General features: G+C 40.0%; 1 protein-coding gene across 1 annotated transcript in view; it reads right to left on the bottom strand.

Annotated features, from left to right (window-relative positions):
* LOC124805068 (guanylate cyclase soluble subunit beta-1) overlaps window positions 1-17,974 on the bottom strand; it is a 214,547-nt gene that overhangs the window by 87,179 nt on the left and 109,394 nt on the right. Inside the window, exons 7-8 of the mRNA XM_047265492.1 lie at window positions 12,572-12,726; window positions 5,804-5,941 (exon numbers count right to left, since the gene is read on the bottom strand). Of these exons, the coding sequence (XP_047121448.1) occupies window positions 5,804-5,941; window positions 12,572-12,726 (293 nt within the window). The remainder of the gene's footprint in view (window positions 1-5,803; window positions 5,942-12,571; window positions 12,727-17,974) is intronic.

The raw sequence follows: 17,974 nt of genomic DNA, 5'->3' as shown, positions 1-17,974 counted from the left end.
GTGGTTTATTTGTTCTTAAGACATGTTGCTATGAATCTTTACGAAGGGTATACGGCAACGCCTTCAACACAAGAGCACAGTACTGATACGAATAATAATAAAATCAAAATAAAATAGGCCCTTAATATAGTTAATTAAAGAAAGTCGTGGATAAGGGAGTGCTATTACAGATATGATTTGTGGCAGATACGGAGGATAGTGTTAAAAGAGAGAGATAGAGAGAGAGAGAGAGAGAGAGAGAGAGAGAGAGAGAGAGAGAGAGAAGAGAAAAAGTGTTGAAAGTCTAGAAACATAAATGAGGAAGGGTTCGCATAAAATATTAAGTAGGAGAGGAGTGCGAAACAACTAAATTCCATCGTTAAGGCATTTAATCAGCTCCCACAGACAATGGACCATGGTCAATGGTACTGACTGACAACTTAAAACTAAGCGAATGTAGAGAGAAAGGTATCTAAAAGCTACGTGAATAATTGCAGTTTTACTTTAGGAATGAAACAACTCATGATAAACTGAATTAATTGATCTATAACCCAGATGATTACACCTCATCACAGACGACGCTTCAACACTAAATTTCGAAGAAATACAACCAAGAAATATAATCCCGAAAAATCTAATGAATTACACTTCTGACCGAAATCAACTGGAACTTGTTGAAATGAATCTAATCGTTGTCAAATTTCAAGTTGCGCCAGTTAGCTCAGAAGAGTTAAAGTCATACACTAATGCGTCTCTAAAGCTAATTAAATGAATGATCACAAACTTCAGTGGGTATCGTTTGGCTCCAGAAAGTGGTGAGGAGGTTAGAACCGTCAGACGTTGCCAACCGAAGGGCAGTGTCGCTTCAGGAAAACGGTAGATCTCTGGTTTTCCTTGTGTTTATTGCTAATGCCGAACCATATGAATACTGTTAGGTTGGTATTACTAAGGCACACGTGTTAACTCTCTGATACCTCTCGGAGCTTTGAAAATAGACTCATTTGTCCATCCAGTCATTCGAAAAAGACACTCAGAAAGGAATACGGAGAAAAAAGATACCGTTACGTAACAATTAAACACATTTCCGGCTCTGTAACCTCGTTAGAGCAGTAATAGTTTGAGGTTCAGTGTCACTAACAACATGCTAGGAAATATTATCAATGTTATGAACAAGGACTGACATTACCGTGTCAAATTACGTAAATATTGTAGGTTGGAGAGAATTAGAAAGTACCAGCAGAGGCAAAGAAACGGATCAGAAAACAGACCAGAGTGGATGATATAATTACAATAGCAGTGAAAATGAAGTTGAGGTGCACGGACACTAAGCCAATGAGACTGCGCGTTAGACAGACCACTGGAAGTACTTTGTTGTATTCGGAGATATTAGAAAAAACCGATGATACCAACTATTAGATGGTAGGTGGCTGGTATAAGAAAAGATGCCGGGGCGTCGTGGATATGTATAGCTGAAGTCCGTAATGCATGGACAGATATGGAGGAGGTCTTATTGGGGGGTGTACGTTAAATGGCTGTTGAAGATAAAGAAGAAGATGAAGGCTGAAGAAGTTGGTGAAAGAGAAGAAGCATATGAAGAAAATGAAGATAGTGATAGTGATGACTATGAAGGTGATGAAGGCGATGTTATGATGAAGCGCTCTTCTTGTATCCTATCTCTCCAATTTGTTAACTAAACAATTAGTATATCGAGATTCACCAAGTAAGCCACAGAAATACTGCTAAAAATCATTGCCTTTCAGTTTAGGAACATAGAAGATCAAAGGATAAGGTATTCTTCGAGAAAATCATTTTAATCAAACTGCTAGAGACACTGGAAGGTTACGTGCACCACCAAAAAAAGAGGATAACAGTGGGAATCAATTTTGCGAGAATGTCGTCAATAGGAAGGAAATAAAAGAAACTGCAGCGCTCTCTTACGAGTGTGCGCATTTCCTAAATCAGTGTTATTACTGGATGTGCTGTCTTTTAGTGCTGCAATCGAATAGTGTTAAGCTACAGCATTTTCAGCTGATCAGCCGTAGACTGCTTTCACCTTCATAAGAAGACAGCAGCTTATTTACATAAACCAATGACACTGAATACAGTGCCGGCCGAAGTGGCCGTGCGGTTAAAGGCGCTGCAGTCTGGAACCGCAAGACCGCTACGGTCGCAGGTTCGAATCCTGCCTCGGGCATGGATGATTGTGATGTCCTTAGGTTAGTTAGGTTTAACTAGTTCTAAGTTCTAGGGGACTAATGACCTCAGCAGTTGAGTCCCATTGTGCTCAGAGCCATTTGAACCATTTGAGATTGAATACAGCTCTGTGTTGTTCTTCTGAAGAGTTAGTCTGCAATTCATATTTTTTGAATACAACATTTTTCTTCTTTTTTTGTCTTTGTCCCGTCTCGCGCAGGGTCTGTGTAGTTACGAACGGATTTGACATGCTTAATTCTGGAAACATCCCCCAGGCTGTGGCAAAGCCATGTCTCCGCATTTCTTTCAGGAGTGCTAGTTCTGAAAGTTTCACGGGAGAGCTTCTGTGAAGTTTGGAAGGTAGGAGACGAGGTACTAGCGGAAGTAAGGCTGTGAAGACGGGGCGTGAGTCGTGCTTGGGTAGCTCAGATGGTAGAGCACTTGCTGCCAAAGGCAAAGGTCCCGAGTTCGAGTCTCGGTCCGGCACACAGTTTTATTTGCCAGGTAGTTTCGGATTAGGCATGGTAATTTAAAGGGTGGACGGAGTATACCCTTCCTGTCGCCAGCTCGCTACCTCCCCCGTCTCAGGACAGAATATGTATATCTCAACTGTCTGCGTTTAGTGTTACTTATTATGAGCGAAGGGTCACTAAATGCTTGTGAAATATGCAGCTGAGGCAGGAGTTGGGTACCAATCCGGGATTCACCTTATAGGATGTGGGAAAAAGCCCAAAACCATATCCAGATTGGCCGGCACACCGACCATCGTCTGTAATTAGCAAGGCGGATTCGATCATGGTTCAGCGCACCTACGAACCTGTACTGGAAGCGGCGCTGCAGCACGCATACCCATCCAGGCGACTGTAGCAACAGCAGCATTCCTTACTGTATAGCTATGTTTTTAAAAAATGTCCGGTACTCATTGTGCATTTAACTACTGCAGCCGGTACAGATCTCTTCCGCTCGGTATGATATGAAGGCCACTGCTTTGCTGGATGATACGTCAAACTCCGCGCACTTAACCGTGTTGCAGTAATCCTACCTATCTTCTGGAGAGCGAATTTTCTTAGGAAGGCATCGAAAAATTCAGGTGGTTTCGAACATGCATTCTCATTTCCCAACTCGGGATATCGACAAAAATGGTGAATGAGAAACCTTGCTTTAAATATAAAGTTATAGCTATAAGAGATGAGAATTTTTACAGTAATTATGAACTTCCTCTTGGGGATATCCTGAAGTCATATACGAGTATTTGTTTAGGTTACTTCATCCACTGCAAAAACATTTACTAAATATTACCACGCATCTGTGCCTCAATGAGAAGTGACAAAATGCAATACAATATCTTTACCACCAAGTGTTTGAACAAACGTTACGATGCATGTGATTTCCTTAGACTGCGGTTCAAATTTAAATGACGAAAGGTCTTAAATGGACGTTATACCTCACGTTCAAAAAGATGCAATACAATCTGAAAAATTAAAATAATTCCCTGCATTAAGAACCTTACATTACCAAAGGAATACAATTAAGTAATTTATATACAGAGGGTACCTGTGGTCTAGGGGTGTACAGTATTCGTATCAGTAATAATTTTTGGCCGGAGCAGATTAAAAATCACTTTTTTTATTTTTATTTTTATTTTTTTATTAACGGGTTTTCAAAAGAAAAGAAAATGTTTACAAAAAAAGGGGGGTAGCGTTAAAAAAAGGGGATTAAGACAAAAAAAAGGGCTAGCGTCTTTGATTCATAATCAAAATGTCTTCGGTCCCGGGTTCGATCCCCGCCACTGCCTAAATTTTGATAAATAATCAGCATTGGCGGCCGAAGACATCCGGCATGAGAAGTCAGCCTCATTCTGCCAACGGCCTTGTCAAAGAGGGCGGAGGAGCGGATAGAGGTTCAAGGCACTCTCTTGTCCTAGGGGTGCGAAATTGCCCCCCAAGGCGGAAGAATCAGCAATGATCAACGACATGAGGATACAGAAGGCAATGGAAACCACTGCATTAAAGACACGTAACGTGTATCCACAGGACATGTGGCCTGTAATTGAAGAAGTGTCATGATGATCTCTCCATTGGCAAAAGATTCCGGAATAGTCCCCCATTCGGATCTCCGGGAGGGGACTGCCAAGGGGGAGGTTACCATGAGAAAAAGATTGAACAATCAACGAAAGGATAACGTTCTACGAGTCGGGGCGAGGAATGTCAGAAGCTTGAACGTGGTAGGGAAACTAGAAAATCTGAAAAGGGAAATGCAAAGGCTCAATCTAGATATAGTAGGGGTCAGTGAAGTGAAGTGGAAGGAAGACAAGGATTTCTGGTCAGATGAGTATCGGGTAATATCAACAGCAGCAGAAAATGGTATAACATGGTATAACAGGTGTAGGATTCGTTATGAACAAGAAGGGAGAGCAGAGGGTGTGTTACTGTGAACAGTTCAGTGAACGGGTTGTTCTAATCAGAATCGACAGCAGACCAACACCGACAACGATAGTTCAGGTATACATGCCGACGTCGCAAGCTGAAGATGAACAGATAGAGAAAGTGTATGAGGATATTGAAAGGGTAATGCAGTATGTAAAGTGGGACGAAAATCTAATAGTCATGGGCGACTGGAATGCAGTTGTAGGGGAAGGAGTAGAAGAAAAGGTTACAGGAGTCGATTTAGAAGAGATAGGGGATCCAGTATTAGAATCGGAATTTAAAAGAGCTTTGGAGGATTTGCGGTCAAATAAAGCAGAAGGGATAGATAACATTCCATCAGAATTTCTAAAATCATTGGGAGAAGCGGCAACGAAACGACTATCCACGTTGGTGTGTAGAATATATGAGTCTGGCGATATACCATCAGACTTTCGGAAAAGCATCATCCACACAATTCCGAAGACGGCAAGGGCTGACAAGTGCGAGAATTATCGCACAATCAGCTAAACAGCTCATGCATCGAAGCTGCTTACAAGAATAATATACAGAAGAATGGAAAAGAAAATTGAGAATGCTCTAGGTGACGATCAGTTTGGCTTTAGGAAAAGTAAAGGGACGAGAGAGGCAATTCTGACGTTACGGCTAATAATGGAAACAAGGCTAAAGAAGAATCAAGACACTTTCATAGGATTTGTCGACCTGGAAAAAGCGTTCGACAATATAAAATGGTGCAAGCTGTTCGAGATTCTGAAAAAAGTAGGGGTAAGCTATAGGGAGAGACGGGTCATATACAATATGTACAACAACCAAGAGGGAATAATAAGAGTGGACGATCAAGAACGAAGTGCTCGTAATAAGAGGGGTGTAAAACACGGCTGTAGCCTTTCGCCCCTACTCTTCAATCTGTACATCGAGGAAGCAATGATGGAATTAAAAACAATATTATGTTTCTGGATAAAAGGTTGTTTGGTGTGGTCAAGATAAATGGAACACTATATAAGTAGTGATTTATAGATTAACTACAATTATAGGAGAAAAGAAAAGCTAATAGTTCAAACTGTAAGGGAGTCATTTGGTATTAAAATCTACTTCACTCACTGTTATATTGAATTACAACAATTATGTTTAGCAAATGTAAAAAATGTAAAAATGATATCTCGAGATTTGTTACAATTTTTAGTCTGCACTGTCGAGTAATTGCCTACCTTCAGCCTTAGGTGAGAATACTCTGGAGCGATTGCGTGCTGGTCGACTTGCATCACGCCAGGTCGCGTCTTGAGCACGTACACCGTATTGATGTGGGACAGTATGTTCTCGAACGTCAGCTCAAGGTGAGGCCTGACCTGGGAAGATACACAGATAAAGAAAATTAGACTTACCCTTTAAAAATCTGTATACAGTCATCAGAAAGACAGCGGACCCTCCGCAGTAACTGTAGACACAATACAATTTTCTGCAGCGTGTATAAAACGACAGCAAGGGCCGCGACTGAGATACTGATTTAAATATGGATAAAGATGAAGTCAGTTACAATAAAAAAAGGTAGAAACTATAGATTTCGGGACAACGTAAACACAGTGAATCTCAGTATAGAGCCAGAACATAACATGAAACAACAATTAATTGATTTGTTATTGTCTGTTTTGTTTAGCCTGACAGCTGGCAGTATGTTGCAACCAAGGGTTTTAGCAACCCTATTTTAAATGTGACTGAATGATATTTATTTATGTTAATTTTTTAAACACAGTTTTCCATTAGCCTAAAGCTAATACTTCGACTAGAAGTTTGTTTTTCTAGTCTAATACTCGAACCATGACCCACTTATACTATAATGAAGGCGGTTTCTGGCTTAGCTATAGGAACTCATTTCATTGCTGAAAACGAGTGATTGAAGTCTGTTTTCCAGATGAAAATGTTTCAAGTGCAATACGTTTTATGTTAAAGTCAATATTTCTAACTGCTAACTGTTAATTTATGAGGGTCTCTAAGTCAGATGGACAACAAATAAATTGAATATAATCATTGTTTGATGTATGACACTTGCAAATGAAAACCACTAACACATATGAACACACTCACTGCTAAATATGTAAAACTTGGAGGCTACACGTGATATTTCTACGTGTAACTGACCCTTAACATAGACAAATGTAATGTATTGCGAATACATAGAAAGAAGGATCCTTTATTGTATGATTATATGATAGTGGAACAAACACTGGTAGCAGTTACTTCTGTAAAATATCTGGGAGTATGCGTGCGGAACGATTTGAAGTGGAATGATCATATGAAATTAATTGTTGGTAAGGTGGGTACCAGGTTGAGATTCATTGGTAGAGTGCTTAGAAAATGTAGTCTATCAACAAAGGAGGTGGCTTACAAAACACTCGTTCGACCTATACTTGAGTATTGCTCATCAGTGTGGGATCCGTACCAGATCGGTCTGACGGAGGAGATAGAGAAGATCCAAAGAAGAGCGGCGCGTTTCGTCACAGGGTTATTTGGTAAGCGTGATAGCGTTACGGAGATGTTTAATAAACTCAAGTTGCAGACTCTGCAAGAGAGGCGCTCTGCATCGCGGTGTAGCTTGCTCGCCAGGTTTCGAGAGGGTGCCTTTCTGGATGAGGTATCGAATATATTGCTTCCCCCTACTTATACCTCCCGAGGAGATCACGAATGTAAAATTAGAGAGAATAGAGCGCGCACGGAGGCTTTCAGACAGTCGTTCTTCCCGCGAACCATACGCGACTGGAACAGGAAAGGGAGGTAATGACAGTGGCACGTAAAGTGCCCTCCGCCACACACCGTTGGGTGGCTTGCGGAGTATCAATGTAGATGTAGATGTAGAACTCACACAAATTGCTTAGCTTACGCTGACACATCTTCATCTACCTGTGGCTCTTGTCGTTTTTAGGGCATGAATCGAGCTGCGATTCATAATTACAACTTGATTCTCTATTCAATTATTAGCTAATATGTTGTCAATTTAGTCCTATAGATTAGATTAGCGTGTAGTCCGCTGCTTAGTATTGAAAACGGGCCTCCATCACAGACATACGATTCTGTATACTGCCAAACACTTTTTAAGATACTAGTTGTTACCCACAGTTGTGCTTTCATATCAGTAGTTTTATAATGATGAGTGATGGTATGTACACTATTGTACGTGAAATAACATCATCTGCCCCAAAGTGTCTGCCTATTTGTGTAAACATAGCTCGTGATGTGCGCCCCGTTCCACCCCTTCTCAAGCTGTCTCAGCGCACTATGGGTTGATATACACAGCATAAACATTCAGTAGAGTCTAGAGCGGGGCATGGGCAGGAGCACGCATTCATGCACTATGTTAATGAAGTACCATTATGTTATTCAATGTGAATATTATACAACAAATAGTGCTGAAATATTGATTAGGGACATTGAGCACTGTATAAGCGTTTTATTCAGTACTTTGAATCATATCACATATCAACAAATAATTAGATTTTTACAAATATAATAAAGTTCCACTGTCAAAAAGTAATTATCTTTATAAAAGACTAAATAGTTTTCCTTAATTCACATAATATTCTTCAGTGTAATATGGCTATGATTTTCCATAACATATGTGCTACCTCAGTGTTCAAGCTATCTCTGTACCATTTTCATCGAAATCGGTTCAATTTCAATGTGACAGTCACGAAAACATAACAGAGTTAATTCCCATACTCTAGATGACAGTATGGATTGACGATGGCATAGTCAAAGTAACGATTGACAGAATGGGATTCCATGCACATGTAATGTAAGAAAACAAAATTTAACACAGCAATATTACAACAAAAGGTGAATCGAATGTTACCACCATCCACATCAAATATAAAATTTCATGTCGACAGTATAATACTGGAATCAGATTTTATTCACACAATGTTTACGTCAAGTAATTTCTGTTTGTGTGATGATGATCTAATTTATTCACGTTAATTAAGATGTGATACTATGTGAGAAATTAGGTGTTCGAATCGATGTATGTTAACCCTCCTGCATCGATCGATACGCTTTGACTAGTAGTCGAAAAGGCTGTTTATGAAAGGCATCGAAATCTACAAACGTCTATAGTGAATTCTACGATAATCATGCTCTGTTCCGATAATCCGTCTTTTTTCTGTAGTTGCTGACTGTGAACAAAAGACCAATGTCAATTAATCCAACATTATTTCCATAAGGCAACAAAAAACAAGATAAACACGTTTAATCAACATGCGTATTATTAAAATTTAATATGAAAGGGCGGTTACTTGGAAGAGGACCGCTAAAAGTCGGTAGTTTAGCTTTTTAGTGATTTACACTGACGTGACCTAATATCATAAACAATGTTGTTCAAATTGGCGCTGGCCGTGTAAGCCTACGAACGTACAGTGACTTGTTTGGACAAGACGTTATGGTCATAACTGCACACTAAAACAGCTTCGGAAGACAAAGGAGAAACTGCTGAACGATTCCTCCTTTCTAAGGAGATGCTGGACCGTGCCGGCGTACCAAAATTTCTTAGGTAGCAACCACAATTCGGTGTTAGAGAAACATATTTCATCTTCAGACGTGCTAGCCATTTGGTACTGAGGGATAGCATCCATCACCATCCCAGCTTGGATTTTAACACTAGGGAGTTTCTAAGGAAACATCGTAAGCTGACATCCCAGGTATTGGGCCGGCGCTTGTGCCCGAGCGGTTCTAGGCGCTTCAGTCCGGAACCGCGCTGCTGCTACGGTCGCAGGTTCGAATCCTGCCTCGGGCATGGATGTGTGTGATGTCCTTAGGTTGGTTACGTTTAAGTAGTTCTAAGTCTAGGGGACTGATGACCTCAGATGTTAAGTCCCATAGTGCTTAGAGCCATTTTAACCATTTGAACCCGATATTGACAATGGACTGGGACAATACAGACAGTATAACGCAGAAGTTGATCTATACTTCGAGTGAAGTGGTAAAGAACCGCCAACAAAGGGAATTTACGAAGCTAAGACAGATGAACAGCTCAGCCGAAGCTGGATACTCTTTGGTACTATGGTAAATCTTTCAACATATGCCAACAGCAAGGCAACTACAGTGTGCTGTCTAAGGGATTAAATCAGTTCGTGACGACACAGCTTATACCAACAGAAGGTATTGTACAACCTTTGAAGTGTCAATCTGAAACCTGTTGCAAGTAGAAGCAGAGAAGAAGCAAAATTACTGCTGTGGAGGCCGAGTTGCCACTGTTGTTACGGTGGACCGAATTCGTGAGTTCGTGAAACAGCGACTGGTGTATACACCGCTAAGACAATTTCTCCCTGCCGCTATTACACAGCTATGCCCAGGGTCAAGCAACAGGATAGGAGAACAGAGGTTCTACAGCACTCCAAAAAATCAGTAACAAAGTCACACAAATGAGTCAAAAGGTTTACTTATCTTTGTGGCCTGATGACTTATGAAGTCTGCACAACTGCTTGTAATACAACACAAAAAAGGTCATCAATGGTTAAGTGCAAATAATCACAAGTAAATTCCACAGAGCGTAGCAAATGCAATTTACAACAACTGTCTGTTCACTTCTAAGACTTCACTGAACGACGTTCCCTGAGTTAGTCGGCGCTGGACGATGATTTATAACTAAGTGGGCGAGAGCTGCTCTTCTATCTTCCGAGTAGGCTTCTGTCCGTTGTGGTCCTGTCATTGGCGGATTTTACTCACTCGGCAATTGGCCGAGACGAAGTCAATATCTTCATCCTCAGCACCGCCCGTTGTGTTGGTGGTACTTGAACCAGTGGCGAGTCTCTATGGCTCTGGCACCAGCTCGCATCTTTGCCCCTGTGGTGCTTTTGCCCTGGCTGTGTCTTGTTCGCACGACACAGCAAAGTGTTAGCCAGCTAGCAGCTGCACGAAACCAGGGTTCGGCATTATTAACAATCCACCACAAGAGAACTGCAACGCGTTATCAGTGTCTCGCCGCACGAAGAAATATCCTGAGTGGAAGCTGCTGATTCGCTCTTGCCTGTCAATCGCCTGTAAGAGTAGCATGGGCAGAGCCATTTTTACTTCGAACATCTAGTCGCATCAGACTCTATTGTCAGTAGTCACCTAACAATCGAAAGAACACAGGATATAGGGAAGGCTGTTTCCAGAACCCAACAGTGAATCACCCTGAAGAGGGCCACGGCAAAGAGAGGAGAAAGGTCAACTGTTTTGTTTGTTATAGAATTCTATTTACGAGGGTAATATGCAAGTGCACTGATGTTAATTTGAATGGTAAGCGAAAAATGTCCTGCATGTAACAAAAAATGTTTGTATAAACAAACTGCTCAAACCTTTGACAGAAAATAGTCTACAGCAACTAGTACGCCAGCAATAAAATTCGGAAGGGCTGACATGACTTATGCAAAGTATTTCTTTTTACGTTATAACACGACAAAACATATACCGAGCTATAATTAGGAATGAACTCTGCTGAAGGCATGTGTCATTCTATGAGGGTCTGCCATTATCATGGAAAATAATATGTTGTCTTCTGTTTATAAATAATTTCCTTAACACAGAGCATCCACTTAGTCAGTTAGCCACATTTAATTACGTTGTATCGTGCTGTGACAGCTACATATTTTCTGCCACAGCGACACATACGTAATTTAACTTTGTACCTGGGGACTGATGACCTCAGAAGTTAAGTCCCATAATGCTCAGAGCCATAACTTTTTTCCGAAAAAAGTCAGAATTTGAACAGACATCCACCAGTGCACTGTTTTCCTGAGTAGTTGGAAACATTTTGGCCCAGTTTCCGCATGTCACGAATTCGTAATGGCTCAGATCACAAAAACACGAAGTGGCGCTGCACTGTGACAATCTGTTGAATCATCTGAGCGGTTGCAACTTGGGAGTTTTGTATGGTGCGGACACATTTGCTTTAGCTGATCTTAAGAACCCTCAATTACCGACTTCAAAAACATTTAATATGATATAGGTAATATCGAGATATGTCTGGACGAAAAGTTATTAGAGGAATTATTCCAAAAATCTGTGTGCGTATTCTTTTAAAAGTTACAAATTTGTCAACTTCGGCATTCGCGAGGAAAATCTTGTCTCATAAATAGTGAATCTTGCAGCATTTTAGGCGTTGGCTCATGTTGCAGAAGGAGCAGATGGAGAGAGTGGCGATAATTGAAAGGCTCCTCTTGAGATCCTACATCAAGCAGTTCTGAATATGGTAATGTCTGGGATTATTTCTGCGAGTTTATACTACAGTGTTATTTAAGAGAGTTTCTGCATTAGTAGTTTCCAAAAGGCACTAACATGTAGCTTTTTGTGTAACTTTCAGACGCAAGTTGTTCGCCAGGAGAAAGATGGACATTGGTTATTTCTGTCTGAGAAGAGATGCAGATGCTTAAAGGCGAAATGAAGCGAAAGTCAATCATTTATCCAAAAGAAGTATAATTTTTTTTTGTACATAGAGAAATAAAGGAATTCCGCCGTGGTCTTCCTCCAAAAATACGAACTATGCAGGTTAAAAGTATCACACTCTTGTGTATTTCAATTCCAATATGTCGTAAAACTATATCACTAATAGTTCACAAACTAACATTTACTTCATCTGTATCCCTAAATTCCTGCTGTGACAAGTACGTACTGCTACACGATATATTTTATAATCATTTGCATTTTTAATCAAATTACGTTTTTCTGACCCTTAAGTAACACAAATATACGACTTTTATCATTTTGTCTTCATTTCTCAATTGTATTGTTTATAGAGCGCTAACAATTTCACTTCCTCTTTACCAGGAAAGAAACAAAATAAGCCCTCATATGGATCGATTCAAGGCGGTTAGCATTATTAGCATTACCAAGCTTCGCACATTCCGATATACCTACAATGAAGTACGAGCAGCTTTACTAAGCAGGTCTTCCTATAGGGCACAGAGTAGATTTGTGCAAACCACGTCCATGGGAACAACGTCGCTTACCGTATCGAGGATGTCCGTGACTTTGCAGTCCGTTCTTCGAGTCCTGGGCATGACGCGGGCGATGGTGGCGCCGGTCTGCACGATGCGGAGTTCGCGGTCAAACATCAGGTGGAAGGGGAACACGCGGCTGAACGTAGCCGGAGACACCTTGGGATCTGCGGACAAATTTTACCCTCAGATTCTGTACTGCACTCACCGGGCTGGAGGTCTATGGTGCTGCAGTACTGCTTGGAGCTATGCACGGCTTTATGGCGTTGTCACTTACCTGGTGGATCAGGACCCCCGACGGCCAAAATAACGGACATTTTTATCTATTCTCTGACTTCCATGATCTTCCGAACACTCTGGAAGCGATGGTCCTAAGTCCTTAACAAAAGGAAGAGAAAATTTTCCAAAGAAAGAGTACAGGCCCACTTGCTTTCTGGTAGCATTACCGAAGGTTTTTGACTGCATAGGTCACGATCAGATTACCATTTACTTAACCTCAAATAATCTCTTGCATGATAACCAGTCAAGTTTCCGCAAAAATCGCTGTGCGACGAACGCTCCTTTAAAAGTAACGGATGTAATGAAACAAGCTGCAAGCTGTCGGCAAACAGGAGGCAGTTATTAAGTGCCGTTAGAATCTCAGCAAAGCTTTGAAACTGTTGAGTTTGACAGAGACTTACTAATCCTCAGTTCACAGAACTTCTTCCACCTCTAACACTAAACGATGCAGAAAGAACTTTTTTTTTCTTCTGCAAGAATTTAGAGGTTATTCTGGACCTTAACATAGACTGGACTGAACATAAAATTTCAGATTATAGACAGCTGTCAGCGTCATTTCATTCACTACAGCATTTCATCTCTAGTATAAAAACAAATGGTTAGAATCATTAATAACCCCCCTTGGGCAATTATCGTGATCCTATTCCCCAATGACTTTCGTATGGGAACTCAAGGTGGCTGGAACTGGTGGTGAATTATGTGTGATACATTTGCGACATACGCAATTTGGACCTTAACCCTCGCAAATGCCTGAAGATGGCCTTGTAAACCGAAAACCGGTTAGCAATAAAAATAATATTGTAGAACAAAAGCAAACTGGTGCTTTTCATTTATTATTAACCCTGCTGCCACCAAACAATTATCATGGCTACCTGCTGATAAGTACAGAGACTATCGTACCCTGTATTTTCTGTAACGCACCATTGTACTTCCTCTCATTTTTTTCACATTTATATCAGCTTTTACACAATTTCCGAAAAATCGAAAATCCTACACACACAAATCGTGATTTTTATTTTAAAACGCGACGCATTTTTAACCCTAGGGACTTCTTCAGATTCTTGAGATGTCTACATCATCCCGGCGGGGTCAGGGATTTTCTCGGCCTCGTGATGACTGGGTGTTGTGTGCTTTCCTTAGGTTAGTTAGGTTTAAGTAGTTCTAAGTTCTAGGGGACTGATGACCATAGATGTTAAGTCCCATAGTGCTCAGAGCCATTTGAACAATTTGTCTACATCAATCTTCATACTTTCGTTACTACTCGTCCTGATAAGGGTACATTGTACCGCAATTTTTACAAAACTAAGAGACTATCAAATAGTTCATTACGGTTTCGACAGTAGTTATATGACTTTAAAGCACCGTATGAATATACATATTTATTTACATATATTCAGTTTTCATCCTACAACACATTTGTAAGCACAATTCAGGCAAGTAAAAGAATATCCAAATGTAAACATGTTACATATACGTGATTAATAGGTGTTACATTATTATTTACACGATGCTGTCATTTGTAAAGGAATTATTTGTGTAGGTATCAGATGCGACCTAGTAAATATTTGTTTGTGTAGGAGAAATAACTTTTAAAATTAGTGAAAAAACTGTGACTATAAAACTTTGTTTATTTGACATGTTTCCTGAAACTTTCTCGCCATGTAAATTATTTCTAATCGCTCTAACACATCAAGTTTTCTAAAGTACCACTATTTTCTGTGTGGAGTCTTGTTGGGCTGCTGTGGATGTCATTTAAGTCTGTGTCTGATATGGTACATACGGTTAGCTTTTGAGTGTTTATCCAAGTGGTTGAGTCGGAAGGTATTAGTAAGTTGTTTGTATTGTGCCCTGAAATTTATTTATGCTTTGCCTATGGCGAATGTAGGGCAACTGCCACACTGTAATTCATACATTCCATTGTGTTCTGTTACTGGGATGTTTGTGTTTACTATGTGAGGCTAGTGTCGTCCGAGTTTGTTGTTTGTGGAGAAACATATTTTTATGTTGGTATTTCTAAATTAATTAACAGTTTTTGGTAATGCTGTACCTAAATAGGGTAACATTGTGAAGATTTGGTTCTGGCAGCCGTTTTTCCTTCAGTGCTTCTATTACTGATGTGACAGAACAAAATGGAATATATAAATTACACTGTGGCAGGTGCTCTACATTCTCCATACCCAAAACAGAAATAAATTTTCATATACATTGCAAATAACATACTAATACTTTCAGACTCAACCACTTCGAAAAATCCTCAATAGCTATCTATAAGTACCATAACTGACAAGGATCTAGTGACATCCATAACAGCCTGACAGCACTCCTCACAGAAAATAATGGTACTTGTAGAAAATCTGATCTGTTAAATCAATTACAAATAATATTATATGAAGATGAAGTTTCGAAAACGTATGAAATGAATAAATAAAATTTAACAGCCACAGTTCTTTCAGTAATTTTAAATGGTAATTTTTTCTTAAAGAAACAAATATTTAATATATAATCTCTTATGTCTACACAAATAGCTCTTTTTGCATGTGATATCACTGTATAAATAATAAAATAACCTCTTTTTCGTCTTAGAAGTAACACCTAAGTAGGCTTAGCATTTTTGGATTTGGATATTCTTTGACTTGCTTGAATTGTAGTTATAAATCTGCTGTTGACGAAAATTGTGTAAATGTATATAAATATGTCTAATCATACTGTGTTTAGAAACAATGTAATCATTTGTGTGGAGAGTAGATAGTTCTTTTGAGGTATCTTAGTTTTGTAAAATCTACATTCACAATGTGCCACTTTGTAATATACCTATGAACTCTTAATAGGACCAGCAGTAACCTTAATTCGAAACTGATGTAAACTGATCAGGTACCTGAAGATGAGCGCAAAGGGTCCAAAATGTATTTGCACTGAAATAAAAAATTACGTTTGTGACTGCAGGCAGCCTACGATACTAAGACAGTATTAGAAACAACATTGACAAAACAGTATACATTAAACGATACATTATTTTCAGAACAGAAGAGCAGAAGAACCTGCTCTCAGCAAAGTAGAGTCCTCTCTGTAGCACTACATAACGCATCCATCTACTGCAAATCAATTTCCTGTGTCAAGAACTCGACTTCAGAACAGTTTTCCTCGGAGGAATTAAATTCCTTTCAAGCATCAAATGGCAGCTAATGATCCCCACACAACATCAGCTACCTCTTTCACATAACTGTCTGGTGCCCACTGTCATCAACACACTTTTCACTTTTTCCTCCCCTTCGTCCACAGACTCCTGTGTCAAGTTCCTTACCTTCTTATTAGCCGTTATCTTTGTCACTTCCGTCTTCCCCTCTTCCTTTGCTAATGATACCAAACACATTTTCAAATGTGCCAAATTGAAATATAATCGTAAGTCTTTTATTATTATTATTATTATTATTGCTGTATATAATGATATTATTAATAATAATAATGCCAATTTTTATTAATATTATACATGTTGTTTATAATAGTAATCACAGTAGTTGACTTCACATTGCCGGATTTCATATATTATCACTAGTTGGACATTTCCAAAGTGTCAAAGACTGCATGATGTTTTGGCAAATAGTACATGCAGGTGCCAGTAGAGTGGCTTTTGTAGTTTATAGATGAGTATTTGTTCCACACTATACTACACAGATAACTCTGCACTAAAATGCAGTATTGGACCTTGCAATACAACTGAGTTCAATAGTAAATACTAGTGCAGTTTGCCTACATGAAGGGGAAATGACATCACGATCCAAGATTACGGCAAGCTCCATCGTCTTATCAATAAATTCATCATTATCATGTGTCAAGCCACACACTCTCCAATCTCCCCCCTCCCCTTGCCCCTATCCTCCTTTTCCTCCGATCAATGGCCCAAGACAGATTAGTACCATGTTAAAATAATACAACTAACCACAACATAGTATGTTAGTGTGCATTAAAATGAAACAGCGAATCGTATTTTAGGTCTAGATGAGCTATCTAGGCTGTGCTCAAAAAAGTCTGAATGAGCTGGAAATTTTGTGTCACATTCAAAACCAGTTATCCAAAAAATTACGTAAATTGTACCTGTACCATTTCCACAGCTACCGCAAAACAACCATCAACAACAAACATGCACACACACACACACACACACACACACACACACACACACACACACACACACACACACTCTCTTTGAAATTTTGCCGCGCTGCTGCTACGGTCGCAGGTTCGAATCCTGCCTCGGGCATGGATGTGTGTGATGTCGTTAGGTTAGTTAGGTTTAAGTAGTTCTAAGTCTAGGGGACTGATGACCTCAGATGTTAAGTCCCATAGTGCTTGGAGCCATTTGCACATTTTTGAACCAAACAAGTTAATGCAGTTACACGCCGAGCAGCAGACACAGCTCGACAAATAGTTGAAGACAGTGTGCTGCAAAAACGTATCACGAAAGCGGTTCTGTAGAACGCGATACTCGCATCGTTAGAATAGAAGCGAAAACGAAGAATCAAAACGAGGAACACAGAAGAACTGTTGCGAACTATTCAAGAGCAACGTGATCAAGATCATACATGCTCTGAAGCCGTAACAACTTCTGAATCAATAACGCGATCAGAAAGGCTAGAAGTTTCACAAGGAATGAAAAAATATTTCACGCAAATACAATTCCAGTCACAGGCGGAGAAGAAGGTATGCAATAGCCGACCACCTGCGATGCCACAGGCACGTTTCGAAACTTAGGAAGAGCAGATGGCACCACGAGGACATCGAGTACCACAAGAATACTTTTCGGAACAATTCGGACCACATGATGAAGAGGCAAGATTAGCCAGGCAAGACACCGAGCGAATACGTGACAGGGAAATGGATGGGCGCGAAGGCTATAGCGTAAAGCGTACCGACACTCTCGCAGAGCCGATGGAATAAAATAATTGCTTTCCTTTACAACAATATCACGCAAGACTAGGCTAAAGTTACAGTTGGCAATATCCAATGGATTTACGATAACCTGAAAGACTGACATGTGAAATGATAGGGAACAATAGTGGCGAGGACTCTCGAATTTCGTACGTTGCCATGACGAGGTACAACAACGATCATTTCCTCACTGTAAGGAAGTTTCAGTTT

The sequence above is a fragment of the Schistocerca piceifrons genome, chromosome 7 (assembly GCF_021461385.2).
Source record: "Schistocerca piceifrons isolate TAMUIC-IGC-003096 chromosome 7, iqSchPice1.1, whole genome shotgun sequence".
Lineage (NCBI taxonomy): Eukaryota > Metazoa > Arthropoda > Insecta > Orthoptera > Acrididae > Schistocerca > Schistocerca piceifrons.
The sequence above is the reverse complement of the archived record's forward strand: the minus strand, read 5'-3'. Positions and strand labels throughout refer to the sequence as shown.